This window comes from Dipodomys merriami, unplaced genomic scaffold (genome assembly GCF_024711535.1).
Source record: "Dipodomys merriami isolate MVZ:Mamm:240054 unplaced genomic scaffold, mDipMer1.0.p SCAF_151, whole genome shotgun sequence".
NCBI classification, from domain to species: Eukaryota; Metazoa; Chordata; class Mammalia; order Rodentia; family Heteromyidae; genus Dipodomys; species Dipodomys merriami.
In genome coordinates this window covers 1,294,265-1,311,157 of record NW_027202838.1, presented here as the reverse complement: position 1 = coordinate 1,311,157, position 16,893 = coordinate 1,294,265, and the positions used below count along the sequence as shown (strand labels likewise).

Genomic DNA, 16,893 nt, shown 5'->3' with positions numbered 1-16,893 from the left:
AGAATAGACAGGAGGGAAGAATGTGAAGGAAAGGAAGGAGGTAAAGAAGGAAGGGAGGAGTTAATGATATAATCACATACTAGAATGATGTGAAGTATTATATGAAGAGGTTGCAGGTATTTATATGCAAGATTCTGATGATTTACTAAAGCAAATTTTAAAATGTGGAATTCAGGTTAGAATACATGTATAACTTTTGTCCTCTAAAATGATACTTAGATGGCTGTTTAGTTTTAAGTAGTATGTTTGATTTTAAAACAATATAAAAGTGGTTAGAAATGAATCCATTTTTTTCTCATCATTTTTCTAATACATATACCACTTACAAAATCCAAAGAACTGTTGTTGACCATTTTAATTATTAATTTGTTAATTTAATCTTTTATCTCTGGTCCATAGGCTATTGTGCATATCATTTAAATGTTTGGACTCTTTCCCTGCCCCCCACTCCCCCTTTTGGTCAGTGAGCTTGAACTCAGGGTCTAGGTGCTGTCCCTGAGCTCTTGCTCAAGGCTAGTGCTGTACTACCATGAGCCACAGCACCACTTGAGTCCTTAACTGGAGATAAGAGTCTTACGGGAATTTTTCTGCCTGGGCTAGCTTCAAACAATTATCCTCAGATCTCAGCCTCCTGAGTAGCTAGGATTACAAGTGTGAGCCACCAGCACCTGGCTGAACTCTTTTTAAAACTGTTTTGTCTATATGAGCTTATTAGTCCCCCAAGATACCAGCAAAGTGGGATGCAAAATTGGCTTTAAAAAAAAAATCACCATTTGAGGATGTTGAGAATCCCAAGTTACTTCAAATTTGGTTTTAATTTTTTTTTTTTTTTTTGTCATGTGGGGCTTGAACTCAGGGCCTAGGTTCTGTCTCTGTGTTTTTGTGCTCACTGTTTGTGCACTTTTGTGCACTCTCACTTTGAGCCACAGTATCACTTCTGGTTTCCTGTGGCTAACTAGAGATAATAGTGTCATAGACTTTTTTTTTTTTCTTTTTTGCCAGTACCATGGCTTGAACTCAGGGTCTAAGCACTGTCCCTCAGCTTCTTTTGCTCAAGGCTGGCACTCTACCACTTGAGTGACAGTGCCACTTCCGGCCTTTTCTGTTTATATGGTACTGAGAAATCGAACCCAGGGCTTCATGCATGCTAGGCAAGCACTCTACCACTGAGCCACATTCCTAACCCATCAAGGACTTTCTTGCCCCAGCAGTCTTTGAAGTTTGATCATCAGATCTCAGCCTCTTGAGTTGCTAGGATTACAGTCCTGAACCACTGGCACCAGCTTTTTTTTTTTTTTTTTTTTAAATAAGCTGGGTACCAATGGTTCACACCTGTAATCCTAACTACTTAGGAGGCTGAGATCTGAGGATCAGTTTGAAGCCAGCCTCGGCAGAAAAGTCCCTGTGAGACTCTTTATCTCCAATAAGCTACTCAAAAAAAAAAAAAAAAAAAAAAAAGCCAGAAATGAATCTGTGGCTCAAGTGGTAGAGCACTAGCCTTGAGCCCAAAGAGGCTCAGAAATAGTGCCCAGGCCCTGAGTCAAGCTCTAGGAACAGCCAAAAAACAAAATGAAACAAAATAAATAGAAATTTTGAAGAAATCAAGGGCAAAAAGTCTGAATATTGTAAGAATTCTTGGGGTTCAAGTTATGGTTCAGTTGGTAAGACACTAGTCAACGAATGGAAGTATCAGGTACCAAGTCCCAGTCTTGGACCAAAAAAAAAAAAGAATTATCTGCACTGTATTCCCCTTTTCTTACATGTTCTCATTTGGAAACTTTTCTTACAGCTGTGCTGGCACCCAAACAAAGAAGGTTGTTTGGCTTTTGGAACTGATGATGGAAAAGTGGGATTGTATGACACCTATTCTAACAAGTAAGAACTTGGTGATGCTTACACATTAGCCCACGACTGACCAAAATGTCAGGATGAATTTGATTTTGAGTTCATAAACCTACATCAGTATTATCTAGAAGACTTTTTAAAGTAAGAGTCTGCCTCGATGACTAGGATTCTGAACTCAAAAATAAATGTTTCCTTATTTATTTTAGTGCCAGTACTGGGACTTGAACTGAGAGCACTGTGCCTGACCTTTTTTCTCAAGGCTAGCACTTTACTACTTGAGCAACTGCTCAACTTCCAGGTTTTGGAGGATAAATGGAAATAAAGACATTTAACAGATGTTTCTGCCCAGACTGGCTTTGAACCTCCATGCTCATTATCTCAGCCTCCTGAGTAGATAGGATTACAGACACCTGGCCAGAGTTATTTATTTGTTTACTTATTTATTTGCTTCCTTCCTTACTTAAACAGTCCTGGGACTTGAACTCAGGGCCTGGGTGCTATCCCTGAGATTTTGTGCTCAAGGCTACTGCTCTACTACTTGAGCTGCAGCTTCAGTTCAGTTTTTTAATAGTTAATTAGAGATAAAAGTCTTACTGACTTTCCTGCTGGGGTTGGCTAGAACCTGGATTGTCAATTGAAATAGTAACCCCTCTGTACAACACCTTAATAACAATAAAATACATATTTTTTTCCAAATGGAACTAATTTGGCATTTACATACCACCAAAATAAACTATTTTCTTTCAGAAACTTTCATGCCTTTATGAAGTTGAAAGTCACATATTAAGTTAGGTGCTGGTAGCTCATACCTGTTACAATAGCTACTCAGGAGGCTGAGTTCAAAGCTCAGACAGGAAAGTCTATGAGTTTGGAGGCCAGGGCTGGGCCTTCATCTTTTCTGACCATAGTCAGCACTGTTCTTCATGTCTTGGTTCTCAAAAAAACGTAAGTTGTCCAGGCGTTTGGTTGCTCATAATTGTAGCTACTCAGGAGGCTGAGATATGAGGATTAAGGTTTGAAGCCAGCCCAGGCAAGAAAATCTATGGCAAGAAAGTCTGAATTCAAGCCCTAGTACTAGCAAAAAAACAAAACAAGCTGTGCCTTCTCTTTGTCCTTTTAATAATTTTGACATTTTCTCATACTTGTTTTATCTGTATGTTTCTATAAAAACACAGAAACATGAAACAAAGCTGCCAGCATGATGACCCTTGTATAATTTTAAGAATATTCTCCCATTATCAGCTATAATACTTTATTACACTTAAGAAAATTAAGGGGTTGGGAAAGGTGGCTCAGTGGTAGAGTGCTTGCCTTGCATACATGAGGCCCTGGGTTCAATTCCTTAGCACCACATAAGCAGAAAAAGGCAGAGATGGCACTGTGGCTCAAGTGGTAGAGCACTATCCTTCAGCTGAAGAGCTGAGGAACAGTGCTCAAGCCCAGAGTTCAGGCCCCACGACCAACAAAAACTAAAGAAGATAAAAAGAAAAAAAAATTAACGTAGTATAGTCTTATATCCAGTACACATATTTCCTTTGTTGAGCCACAAGATACTTTTCAAATTAATTTTTCGTTCAGATTTATACATTGTATGTTGCTTTGTCTCTTTGGGGTTTTAGTACTCTAAAATACCACCCCTGTGTCTCCTTTCCATAGTATGGCCTTTTCAGATTCTAAATTAGTTGTTTTATAAGCTATTTTGTATCTTGTCCTTGCCTAGCTATTTCATTATGGTGGCTTCCAATCCTTTTTTTTTTCTTGTCTTTTTTTTTTTTTTTTTTTTTTTTTTTTTGTCAGTTGTGGGGCTTGGACTCTGCCTAGGCACTGTCCCTGAGCTTTTGTTCTTGAGGCTAGCGCTGTACCACTTTGAGCTACCATGCCACTTCTGGTTTTGTGGTGGTTAATTGGAGATAAGAATCTTGTAAGTCAGGCACCGGTGGCTCACGCCTATAATCCTAGCTGCTCAGGAGGCTGAGATCTGAGGATTGCAGTTCAAAGCTAGCCTGGGCAGGAAAGTCCGTTAGACTCTTTATCTCCAATTAACCACCAGAAAATCAGAAGTGGCACTGTGGCTCAAGTGGTAGAACACTCACCTTGAGCTGAAAGAGCTGAGGAACAGTGCCCAGGTCTAGATTCAAGCCCTATAACCGACAAAAAAAAAAAAAAAAAAGAATCTCAGATTTTGCAGCCTGGGCTGACATTGAACCTTGGTCCTCAGATCTCAGCCTCCTGAGTACCTAGGAATACAGGCGTGAGCCACTGACTCCAGGTACTCATTTATTTTCTTATGGTGACTTCTGATTTCTCTACTTGCGTTTCCTAACAACTGCAAACTAGGTCTAGAGTTACCTTGTCCATTCCAGTAGTCCTTCGCTCCAAGTGACTGCTGAGCACTGGAAAGGAGAAGGAGTCCAACTCGAAATGTCTTGCTATTTAAAAAAAAGCAAAACAAAACAAAAAAAAACGCCAGGCACTGGTAGCTCTTGCCTATAATCCTAGCTACTCAGGAGGCTGAGATCTGAGGATCACAGTTCAAAGCCAGCCCGGGCAGGAGAGACTCTTATCCCCAATTAACCACCAGAAAACCAGAAGTATTGTAGCTTAAGTGGTAGAGTGCTGAGTTCAGGGACAGCACCCAGGCTCAGAGTTCATGCCCCACAACCAGAAAAAAAATATATATATATATAGAAACTACATGCTAGTGGGTTATCTGTGATCCTGGCTACTCAGAAAGCTGAAATCTGAGGATTAAGGCTTAAATAATACATAGACTGCTGAATTTCAAGTAAACTCCTGTTTTTTTGTTGGTGGTGGTGGTGGTGGTTGTTTTGTTTTGGGGGCTTGATATTTTTACTGTGACTACTGGAAAACTGAGTGACTTATGTAGCTTACATTCAAGTTGTTCTAGAGGCTTTGTCATAGGCCACAGCTGTTCACTTGAGTAGCCACAAAGCTCTAAGTGACTACTTAAAGTAAGCAAAATTAAAGAAAATTAAAACTTTAGTTCCTCAGTTACACTAGCCACATTTCAAATAGAAAAACTGAAAAAAAATTCAAGTTTCAGTGAGTATAATAAAGTTTGTTTGTTTTTCCAGTCCTGGGTCTTGAACTCAGGGCCTGGGCACTGTCCCTGAACTTCTTTTGCTCAAGGCTAGCACCCTACCACTTGAGCCACAGAACCACTTCTCCTTATTTGCAATAACTAGTATATATCTGAGACAAGCAGAAAAGGTCAGATAAGATGATGTTAAGCAAAATGAACCCCGAGATAAGGACGCAAGTGGTTTTTTTCTTGCTTGCTATTGTTTCTAATGTATTTATAAGGTACCCTGTGATTTTTTTGTTTTGTTTTGTATGTCCTTTTCCCACGGTATAACCCCTGTTTTCACAGTATTTGATGTTGGTATAATTTGGGGAACGGAAGGGAAAAAAACAAATTGTTTAAATAGGGATACAGGTTGACCCATTGCAACAATGAGATGTACAAGATGCTATGTTGAAAAATGAACTTTACAATTTAGGCAGCGGGAGGGAGGGGGGATGGTAGGGGAAAAACAAAGGAGGAGACACCAATGCTTGATAAGAAATGTACTCATTACCTTGCTTATGTGATTGTAACCCCTCTGTACAGTCTTTTCATAATAAAAAGCTTATTTTTTTTAAAAAAGGTGAATTTTCAAGACAACACTAATAAAGTTACGTAGTTGGAGGAAGGATATTGCTGTAGTTTTAGGTATCCACGCCATATATAGCTTACTCTGTCTCTTAGTTGGAGAAATTCTGGTTCATTATCTAGAGTGATTTCTATCAATTTGTCAGGTACATAAAAGTAAATAATGCCACAGTCGGTTCAGTTCTTGATTTTGGAGTTCTAAAATCACACCTAGAAAATAATTTGTATTAGAAGTCATACAGTGTGGTGATTGTGTCCAAAGCATGCTTTACTGACAAACATCACTAGAAAACCTTAAGAGCAAGGTTTCCTTAAAAAGAGTCAATTTGGAAAATCAGTCTATACTCAATCTTGTCACATTAAGAATATATTTGAATAGTGACTATATGGCTAGCAATAACTTTAAATAATTGACATTTTCTGTCTTAACAGGTAGAATTAGTAGCTTCTTAGATTTCTAGTTGTCCGAACTTTCATATTTCTACAATGTTATAGCAACGCTAGGATACTTGACAATTATAAAATGGGCTGCTTAAAGGGACAGATAAGAAAACAGCTCCAAACTGGCCAGATGGATGAGAATTGACTTGTTTTTTCTAGGTATATTAGGTATTATCTCATATATGAAGTGCTTTTTTACAATCAACTGGAAAAGGTACTGAAATTACTTTTTTCTATGAATAACTGAGTTTGTAATAAAGTCATTTTAGACAAAGATGGTCTGTTTTCCACTATTCCTTTTTATAATTTAAATCTTCTTCTTTGTTCTGCACCACCTCCACCTGCAAAGACCTCCACAGATTTCAAGCACATATCATAAGAAGACTGTGTACACATTAGCCTGGGGTCCACCAGTGCCTCCCATGCCACTCGGTAAGTGTGTGTATCATTCTTTAACAAATACGTAGGGTTTTCTTTCACTTGAATCCTAAGGCATTAAAAGTAGAAGGAAGCCAGGTGTGGTGGCTCACGCCTGTAATACTAGCTACTCAGGAGGCTGAGATCTGAGAATTTAAGTTCAAAGCCAGCTCGGGTAGGAAAGGCTGTGAGACTCTTATTGCCAATAAGCCACTCAGAAAACTGGAAGTGGTGCTGTGTCTCAAGTGGTAATGTGCTAGCCTTGAGCTGAAGAGCAGAGGGACAGCGCCCAGGCCCAGAGTTCAAGCCCCACAACCAACCAAAAAATGGAATTCTAAATGTCCTAAGTCACTGACTGTATTTGTGGTTTGCTGTGTACCCAGGGGTCCATGAAAGCATCAGTAGCAAGTGACAAATTGGAGTATCTAGGAAAAACAATTTACCTATAAACTCCCCTAACCTCTAAAGCATTAGTAAGTTATCAGAACTTAAGCAGCCTTCAGTAATAGGTTTTTCATTCAACAGAAGGATTGCTGTATGCACTAGGGAAATACTTGATTTAGAAATGCTATAGTTTAGTTATAGGAATTCTTGCAGTTCTGTATATTTAAATGCCCAAAGAGTGGAATACTTCTATTTTTGTGTGTATATGGCATTACTGGGACTTGATCTCAGTGGTCTCCCTAACATTTTCACTCAAGCCTGGCACTTTACCACTTAAGCCACGCCTCCACTTCTGGTTTTTTGCTGGTTACTTGGAGATGAGTCTCATGATCGAGCTTCCTGCTCAGGCTGTCTTTATACACTAGCCTCAGATCTCAGACTTCTGAGTAGTAAGGATCACAGGCATGCGTTACTGGTGCCCAGCTTAGAATACTGATTTCATTTTCTTTGTATATGAACAAATTAAAGATTGATTTGCTAAAATTTTAATTTTTATACGAAAGTTGAAATTTTATAGCTATCTTTGAAAGTCCTAGAATTTTTTTAAAAGGGATTTTTAAGTAAAGGGACTATCCATAGACTGGTTAATTTATAAGCAATGAAATTTTATTTGGCTTAATATTCTGGAAAGTTAAAGAGCACAGCATTCAGGTCTTTTTGCTGTGTCTCCCTATAAAGAAAGGTAGAAAGGCAAAAGAATATGAATAAGTAACAGTGTGAGAAGAAACTGCTTTTGCAACCAAATCATTTTCATAATGAAGTCATCTACGAAGGCAGAGCTCTCCTACATGATAATCTTTTAAAGATTCATTTTTTTTTCTTTTTCTTTTCTTTTTTTTCTTTTTTTTTTTTTTTTACTGGCTGTAGGGCTTGAATTCAGACCTAGACACTGTCCCTGAGCTCTTTTGCTCAAGGCTAGTACTCTACTACTTCAAGCCACACCCCCACTTCTGGCTTTCTGGTGGTTATGTGGAGATAGGAATTGGACAGACTTTCCTGCCCATGCTGGGATTGAACTGCAATTCTCAGATCTCATCCTCCTGAGTAGCTAGTATTACAGGGATGGGCCACCAGCGCCTGGCTTGAGAATCCATGTATTAATACAGTTACAGTGTCAGTTAAATTTCAACATGAGTTTTAGAGGAGACATCCAAACCATAGTAGTAATCATAAAAATCAATTAAATCGGGGCTGGGAAGGTGGCTCAGTGGTAGAGCGCTTGCTTGCATGCCTGAGGCCCTGGGTTCAATTCCTCAGCACCACATAAGCAAAAAAAAAAAAACCGGAAGTGGCTCTGGGGCTCAAGTGGTAGAGCGCTAGCCTTGAGCTGAAGAGCTGAGGGACAGCGCCCAGGCCCACAGTTCAGGCCCCACAACCAGACCCCAAAAAAAAGATCAATTAAATCTTATGGCTTTTGGGAAGGTACAGGTAAAGAAAATCAATTCCTTGTCAGTCTAGGAAGTACTAAATGCTCACTGTTTTTCTCAAACATTGTGTTAATTCTTGCCTTTGAATCATCATAGATCGTAATACTACTACTTAATATGACAGCTGATAACCTTTAAAATAATGAGAATGGCTAGGTGCCAATGGCTCACACCTGTACTCCTAGCTACTCAGGGGGCTGAGATTTGAAGATCATGGTTCGAAGTCAGCCTAGGCAGGAAAGTCTTTGAGACTCTTATCTCCAACTAATCACAGAAAAAGCTAGAAGTGACACTGTAACTCGAGAGGTAGAGCACTAGCCTTGAGCAAAAGGAACTCAGGGATAGTACCCAGTCCCATAGTTCAAGCCCCACAGGACTGGCAAAAAACAAAAAGAGACTGCTAGACAGATACCTTGAAAGTAGAAAGTATAGGAATCTCTAAAAATAAAGCAAGGCTTCCCCAAAGCAGTGATGATAAGGCTAAGATCTGATATATTAATGTGATTTATCTGTCTTAATACTCAAGCTGTCTAAAATCCTACACTCCTCTAAATGACAAAATTGAAAACATAGGGGTTTTAGTATTAAATATGACTTGATTTTAAAAGCAAGATTTTTCATATATCTGCTAATAAAATCTGGATGATTAAAAGAAATTAATTTCAGGGGGAATATGGGCAAGAATTCTCATAATTTTTGGTTTGGGAATATTGTTTCCTGATTCCAGCTTTGATGTCACAGAAAAATGTTTAAAATAAATGTGCTGGGTCTTGGAAATTATCATAGAATTAAGAATATCTCCTTTTCATTGTCCCTACAACTGTGTACAGGATGGAAGGAATAGTTTATTCCAGTTTATTATTGGAATGTTTCAGATTTTTATTTCTTGATTCTCCTAGTTAGATAGTCATACTCTGGAAACAAATTCTTAAGTTGTTGAAAACTCATAACCTTTGTTTTCTGCCTTAGGAGGAGAAGGAGACAGACCTTCCCTCACTTTATACAGCTGTGGAGGGGAAGGGATTGTCTTACAGCATAACCCCTGGAAGCTGAGTGGTGAGGCCTTTGACATCAACAAACTCATCAGGGACACCAATTCTACCAAAGTGAGTTACCGTCTGAAGCCTCCTCTCAGGTTCTTCTGTTTCCATCTTGCATGCTACATTCCATACTAGCGATATCCACCATGCTAGGTCACACTTCTTAGGTTTTGTTGAAAGGCTATAATTGAATGTATATGTAATCTTAGGGGACTTTATCATTGAGTGACATGAAGAAATCCAGTCCTCAATTGCAGTGATTTATGATGAGCTTCCATATTTTAACCATAAAGCTTCCTTTTTAGGTCAAAATGATGCCACAGCAAAAAAGACCATAATAGGGTTTCCACATCCAACCACAAAGTATTTTTGTTCAAGATACATTACAGAAAGCTAGCCTTACTTCCAGATTTATTACTTGTGTTTTCACCATATATAAGTTTTTAGCCAGGTGCCCATTGGCTCATACCTGAAATCCTAGCTGCTCAGGAGGTTGAGATCTAAGGATCCCCAGTTCAAATCCAGAGAGGGCAGGTGCATCCATGAGATTCTTATCTCCAGTGAATCAGCAGAAAACCAGAAAAGGCATTGTGGGCATTGTGGCTCTCTACATCCCATTAGGAAGTTGAGATGATACAAAGTAGCTCCCAGAATTGTGTGTGTGTGTGTGTGTGTGTGTGTGTGTGTGTGTGTGTGTGTGTGTGTGTGTGTGTGTGTGTGTGTGTGTGTGTGTGTGTGTGTGTGTGTGTGTGTGTGTGTGTGTGTGTGTGTGTGTGTGTGTGTGTGTGTGTTGTGTGTGTGTGTGTGTGTGTGTGTGTGTTTGAGATGATACAAAGTAGCTCCCAGAATTTTGTGTGTGTGTGTGTCAGCCCTGGTTTGGTTTGGTTTTTTCTTTAGGCTAGTGTTCTACCATTTTCTCATAGCTCTACTTTCAGCATTTTTGGTTATTCAAGATAAGGGATATAGTGTTCCTTCCTGCCCAGTCTGGTTAACCACAATTCTCAGATCTTAGCCTCTTGAGTAGCCAGGATTATAGACATGACCCACAGGTTCCTGGCTATGTTACTTATATTTAAATCAAGTGATCTGCTGAGTGTTTTCCTGTATTTTGTGAAAATATGCATCCCCAAAATAAATATTAAAAGAGCAAAGTAAATGTTACTGTGATTCTCCCAAACAGATGAACAAAAAAACAAAAGTACATAATTTGCTAATGTAAGTGAAAAAGTAAAATTTTGGAGTTGTTGAAAGGCTGCATATATTTAGTAGTATTTGGGATCCAGTGCATTCAAGATAAAGAGCATGAAGCAAGATCTTTTTTTTTTTTTTTTTTTTTTTTTTTTTTTTTTTTTTTTTTTTTTTGGTCCGGTCGTTGGGCCTGAACTCTGGGCCTGGGTCCCTCAGCTCTTCAGCTCAAGGCTAGCACTCTACCACTAGAGCCACAGCGCTACTTCCGGCTTTTTTCTTTTTTGCTTATGTGGTGCTGAGGAATCGAACCCAGGGCCCCGTGCATGCAAGGCAAGTGCTCTACCACTGAGCCACCTTCCCAGCCCGAAGCAAGATCTTTTTTATGAGCAGTAGTATTAATGTATACAACAGTGTGTATATCATTAATATAGCCCACTTCATGTAGTATCAAATTACTGATGCTCAGATCTACTATCTTTATGGTGACCATGGAATTCTAAAATGTTCAGTCTGCCTGAGCATTTTCAGTTTTCCTTAGTACCAGTTACCATTGAACCATAAATTTAGATACTAGGAGTTTTCTGTAGGCAATTTAAGGAAAATTATTCATTTTAACTACTTATTTAAAGTCCAAGACTGGGACTCAAACTTGGTACTTGGTGCTTTCGATCCCTAGCTAATGGGCTACCATTAGCTTTCAACCATGCTTTCAACCCTAATTTCTGATTTTAAAAAGCCAGAAAAGATAGGGCTGAAAATGTGGCTTAGTGGTAGAGTGCTTGCCTAGCATGCATGAAGACCTGGGCTCAGCTCCTCAGCACAACATAAACAAGAAGCTGGAAGTGGTACTCTGGCTCAAATGGTAGTGTGCTAGCCTTGAGCACAGAGAGGCTCAGGGACAGAGCCCAGGCTCTGAGTTCAAGCTTCAGGACTGGCAAAAAAAAAAAAAAAGCCAGAAAAGATAATAGTGATAATAATTCTTTGATATCCTTCACCCAGAAACTCACATTTAATTATGTTTGGTTTAATGTTCTTTCAGTATACTAATATGTCATCTTTTTGTTTTTATTTCTGTGTGTACTAGAGCTCCAAATCAGTACCTTACCCTCTCACAGAAACTAGGCATTGATGCCTTATGCCTATAATACTGACTACTTCAGAGGCTGAGATCTGAGGATCAGGGTTCTAATCCAGCCTGGTCAAGAGAGTCTGTGAGATACTTATCTCTAATTAACCTCCAAAATAAATTGGGAAGTGGAGCTATGGCTCAAGTAATAGAGGACCAGCCTTGAGGGAAAAGGCCAAATGAGAAGGCAAGGTCTTGAGTTCAAGCCCATATAATAGCACACAAAAAAGTTAATTTCCTTTCCCTTGAGCACTGTAATAAATTGCTTATTAATATTTTTTACTTACACATTAATATCCAGTAATAAAAAAAATATTCCTGTTTAACAAGTTTTTAATGGCAGTTAAGGATCAGAGGTATGTACAAGGAATTTTGACTGGAAATAGGTATTTGCAAGCTCTTCATAGGCATAAGATAGTTGATAGTATGAAGTAGGCTAAAGAAACCAGCAAGAATAGGGTCCACACAGTCTTGGGGAATATTAACGACCATTGGTGATTATGGGAAAAAACAACTTTGGAAGAATAGAAGAGTATGCAGCTTTTTGTTAAGGACCTTGAAACCTGGGCTGTCAAGTGGACACATTATAGAAGTCATCTTAGTTAGCTTTATTTTACAAGTTAAACATGACTGACATTTAGTTCTAACTGTCCTCTGTGCCATTAAATAAATCATTCTTAGAATACTTTTTCTTAGTAAGTCTTTAACTTGCCTACAAGAATGGCTACCATGTAATTAGGATGTGTTTAACCCTATGGATTTTTTTTTAATTTTGTTATCAGCATTGATTTGTAAGATGTGTAGAGAAAAACATATTTATAGTCAGAATTGGTTTGTTTTGCTTTCTAGTACAAATTGCCTGTACACACAGAGATCAGCTGGAAAGCAGATGGCAAAATCATGGCTCTTGGCAATGAAGATGGGTATGTGTTTGTTTCCTTTTAAAAAAGAAAAAAACTCTTTATAAAATGATAGCCTTTCTATACAACAGCTTAATAATAACAATAAAATTATGTTTAAAGAAAAAACGAAGCCGGGCTCTGGTGGCTCACATCTATAATCCTAGTAATAAGGAGGATGAGATCTGTGGATCACAGTTCAAAGCCAGCGCAGGCAGGCAAATCCAAGAGGCTCTTATCTCTAACAAACCACCAGAAAACTGGAAGTGTGGCTGTGGCTCAGGTGGTAGAGCACTTTCCTTGAGCTGCAGAGCTGAGGGACAATGCCAAGGCCCAAAGTTCAAGCCCTACAACCAACAAAAAAATAAAAAGGGGGGGAGGAAAAGCATAATTGCATACTTTTATCACAATATGGCAATTATTATCTGTAATGTTAGTTAGGGAGCCTCAGGTATATCAAGTAATCATAGGAAGAAATTATTTTTAGGTCTCGTTGTATCTTATCCAATGCCAGACATTACTTCATTAATTTATTTTACTTTTTCTTAACTGTTCATTATGAATGCCCAGTAGCATAATTTCTTAGAAATTGTAAAGATTTCTTAAAGCAAGATAAATTTATTTCAAAGAATAGCATTTTGTACTTGGTTCTTTTTTTTTTTTAACATGAGGTTTCATTCTGTAGCCTTATGTTGTTGACCTGGAACTCAGGCTGGTTTCACTTTCATGATCCTTCTAACTCAGCCTCCCAAGTTCAGTGTTTACAAACATATACAGCTCAGGATTCCTTGGGAGAGATCTTTTCAGAAGTGGAAAGAGCTATTCTCTTCCTTAGACTAGGTGGCTTTTTGCATTTAGCAATATGTTATTAACATTTCTTTTCCTGGTATGTTTCTTATTTCAGATCAATAGAAATATTTCAGGTTCCCAACTTGAAGCTGATCTGCATCATCCAGCAGCATCACAAACTTGTGAACACCATTACCTGGCATCATGAACATGGCAGCCAACCGGAACTCAGCTATCTGATGGCTTCAGGCTCCAACAATGCAGTCATTTATGTACACAATCTGAAAACTGTCATAGGTATTGGTTATTCCTTCCTGTGTTCAGCTACTTGCCATCTGTTCTTTGTTTTTACTTTCTTTTTAGCATTTAATTACTATTTCCTCCTTTTTCAAAAGTAACATTTATCTACTTCAAAATTCATCCAAACATGATGTTAATGTAGAAAACAGTTGCTGGATACCAATGGCTCACGCTTTTTTGTTTTGTTAATCTTTCATTTTTTTTTTATTATCAAGGTGATGTACAGAGGGGTTACAGTTACATAAAGTAATAATACATTTCTTGTCAAACTTGTTACCCCCTTCTCTCATTTTTCTTTTTCTAATTTCCCTCTCCTCAGATCCTGGTTTAAAGCTAGCCTGGGCAGAAAAGTCACTTATTTCCAGTTAACCAACAAAAAATTGGAAGTTGAGATAAGGCTCTAGTGATAGAGTGCCAGCCTTGAGCAATAACACTAAGCAAGATGGAGAGGCCTTGTTCAGACTCCATTACTTACTCACTTAGTCAAATGGATGCATACTCATACACAAAACAACCTAGTTTTGTGTGTGTGTGTGTGTGTGTGTGTGTGTGTGTGTGTGTGTGTGTGTGTGTGTGTGTGTGTGTGTGTGTGTGTGTGTGTGTGTGTGTGTGTGCGCGTGTGTGTGTGTGCGCGCGCGCGCGCTTGAACTCTGGGCCTGGGTGCTGTCCATGAGCTCTTCAGCTAAAGGCTAGCACTCTACCAGTTGAGCCACAGTGCCACTTCTGGTTTTCTGAGTGATTCATTGGAGATAAGAGTCTCATGGGTGGGCCTCAGGACTCTAGCCTGTAATCCTAGCTACTCTGGAGGCTGAGATCTGAGGATCACGGTTCAAAGCCAGCCTGTGCAGGAAAAGTCCATGAGACTCTTATTTCTAATAAGCCACTCAGAAAACTGGAAGTGATGCTGTGGCTCAAGTGGTAGAGCTCTATTCTTAAGCTGAAGAGCTGAGGGAGTGTCCAGGCCCAGAGTTCAAGCCCCACAACCGACCAAAAAAAAAAAAGTTTCACGAACTTTCCTGCCAAGCCGGCTTTGAACCACAATCCTCAGATCTCAGCCTCCTGAGTAGCTAGGATTACAGGCGTGAGCCACCAGCGCCCAATTAGAAGAGCCTTTCTTTTGAGGGTAGAAGTATCAATACTGGGGTTTGGACTCAGGAGCACATACTTACTAGCCTGGTGCTCTACCATTTGAGCCATGCATCCAGCACTGTTTTTCACTGGTTATTTTTTTCTTTTTTCTTTGTTATTATAAAGATGATTTACAGAAGGGTTATAGTTATATATGTCAGCTAATGAATACATTTCTTTTTGGACAAAGTCGTCACCCCTTCCCTTGCTCTCTCCCAGTTTTTCTCTCTCACTGTTTTGTTGTTGTAGTTGTTGATTTTTGTTATTATAAAGGGTAATGTACAGATGGGTGACAGTTAATGTAAGTCAGGAAATGAGTACATTCCTTTTTGGACAATGTCACCCCTTCTCTTACTCCCAGTTTTTCTTATGTCCTCACCCACAAATTTTATAGTTCATCTTCAACATAGTGTCTAGTGGGTACCACTGATAGATCTGTTCACCCTTTGTGCCTCCATTTCTGTGCAACTCTTTCCCCCCCTCCAATCCCACCTTCCCAAAGGAAGACTAAAAAAAGAAAAGAAAAAACAACAACAGAAAAAAATCCTCTTGTTTCCATTTCCTAATCATTCCGTAGGTCTTGTTTTGGATTTTGTGCCACCACTGGGGCTTGAACTCATGGAGCTGTCCCTTAGCCTTTTTGCTCAAGTCTGAGATTACCACTTGAGCCAGACTTCTCCTGGATTTTGAATGGTTAATTGGAGTAAGAGTTTTCACTGGCTTTCTTACCTGGGCTGGCTTCAATCCATGATTTTCAGGTCTCAATCTACGTAGCTAGGGTTTCAGGAATGAGCAACTGGTGATGCTTGGCTTACATTAGATAGTTCAAATTCAAAAGAAAGTTGCAAGCTGGGCTGGGAATGTGGTTTAGTGGTAGAGTACTTGCCTAGCATGCATGAAGCACTGCGTACCACATAAACAGAAAAAAGCCAGAAGTGGCGCTAATTCCTCAAGTGGTAGAGCACTAGCCTTGAGCACAAGAGAGGCTCAGGGACAGTGCCTAGGCCCTAAGTGTATGCTCCAGGACTGGCAAAGAGAGAGAAAGATAAAAGGAAGTTGCAGGAGAAATACAAAAGAAATCTTATTTATACTTTCCTGGGTTCATTAAGTTTTAGCATTTTGTCACATTTGATATGTGTAAAACAGTAGTTCTTATAGATGCTCCTGCAGTTTTTTTGTTTGTTTGTTTTGTTGGTTATGGGCCTGAACTCTGGGCCTGGGCTCTGTCCCTCAGTTCTTCAGCTCAAGGCTAGCGCTCTGCCATTTCCGGTTTTTTTCTACTTATGTGGTGCTGAGGAATCAAACCCGGGGTCTCATGCATGCAAGGCAAGCACTCTACCACTGAGCCACCTTCCCAGCCCCAACGCTTCACAAATTTGTGTGTCATCCTTACGCAGGGGCCATGCTAATGCTCTCTGTATCCTTCCAATTTTAGTATATGTGTTGCGGAAGGGAGCACTGCAGTTTGGTTTTTATCTGTATTTTTTTCCTCCCTCATAAGAAGCTTCATTTTATACCTTTTTACCTAGGAAGTATTAACAAGAAAATTATTTTCCTGGTTTTTGTTTTTGTTTTTGTCAGTCGTGGGGCTTGAACTCAGGATCTGGGCTCTGTTCCCAAGCCTCTTTTGTGCTCAAGCCTAGCAATCTACCACTGGGCCACAGCAGTACTTCTGGCTTTTGCTGAGTATTTTATTAGAGATAAGAGTCTCAGGGACTTTCGGGCCCATGCTAGCCTGGAACTGCAGTCCTTCGATCTCAGCTTCCTAAGTAGCTAGGATTACAAGCATGAGCCTCCAGCACCTGTCTTACTATTTTCCTTTTGTTGGCTTTCAGAAGGGAATTGTGAAAGCTAACGCTTTTCATGGTAAATTTGTGTCAGATCCTGATAACGTACCCATATTCTGACCCAGAAGACAGTATTGCCTGCTAAAAGTCACCTAGGTCTGAAAAAAATCTTGACTCTGGCCTTGTTACCACCGTTCTCTGTCCTTCTCTTAGAGAGCAATCCTGAGTCTCCAGTGACCATGACAGAACCCTACCGGACCCTCTCAGGACACACAGCTAAGATTACCAGTCTGGCGTGGAGCCCGCATCACGATGGGAGGCTAGTGTCTGCTTCCTACGATGGAACGGCACAGGTACTGTTGTGTCCTTAACCTGTCCTCAACCCTGAG

The 16,893-nt window shown here is 39.6% G+C and overlaps 1 protein-coding gene and 1 non-coding gene across 4 annotated transcripts in view; one reads left to right on the top strand and one right to left on the bottom strand.

The window, feature by feature from the left end:
• Positions 1-16,893, top strand: part of Gemin5 (gem nuclear organelle associated protein 5) — a 61,514-nt gene that overhangs the window by 11,830 nt on the left and 32,791 nt on the right. For all 3 annotated transcript variants that reach the window (XM_070022669.1, XM_070022668.1, XM_070022667.1), the window contains exons 9-14: positions 1,790-1,875; positions 6,309-6,391; positions 9,217-9,353; positions 12,451-12,524; positions 13,405-13,586; positions 16,718-16,857. In XM_070022669.1, the coding sequence (XP_069878770.1) occupies positions 1,790-1,875; positions 6,309-6,391; positions 9,217-9,353; positions 12,451-12,524; positions 13,405-13,586; positions 16,718-16,857 (702 nt within the window). The remainder of the gene's footprint in view (positions 1-1,789; positions 1,876-6,308; positions 6,392-9,216; positions 9,354-12,450; positions 12,525-13,404; positions 13,587-16,717; positions 16,858-16,893) is intronic.
• LOC138827208 (U6 spliceosomal RNA) lies at positions 16,070-16,176 on the bottom strand. Its single transcript, XR_011372010.1, has one exon. It is a non-coding gene; the product is annotated as a U6 spliceosomal RNA (small nuclear RNA).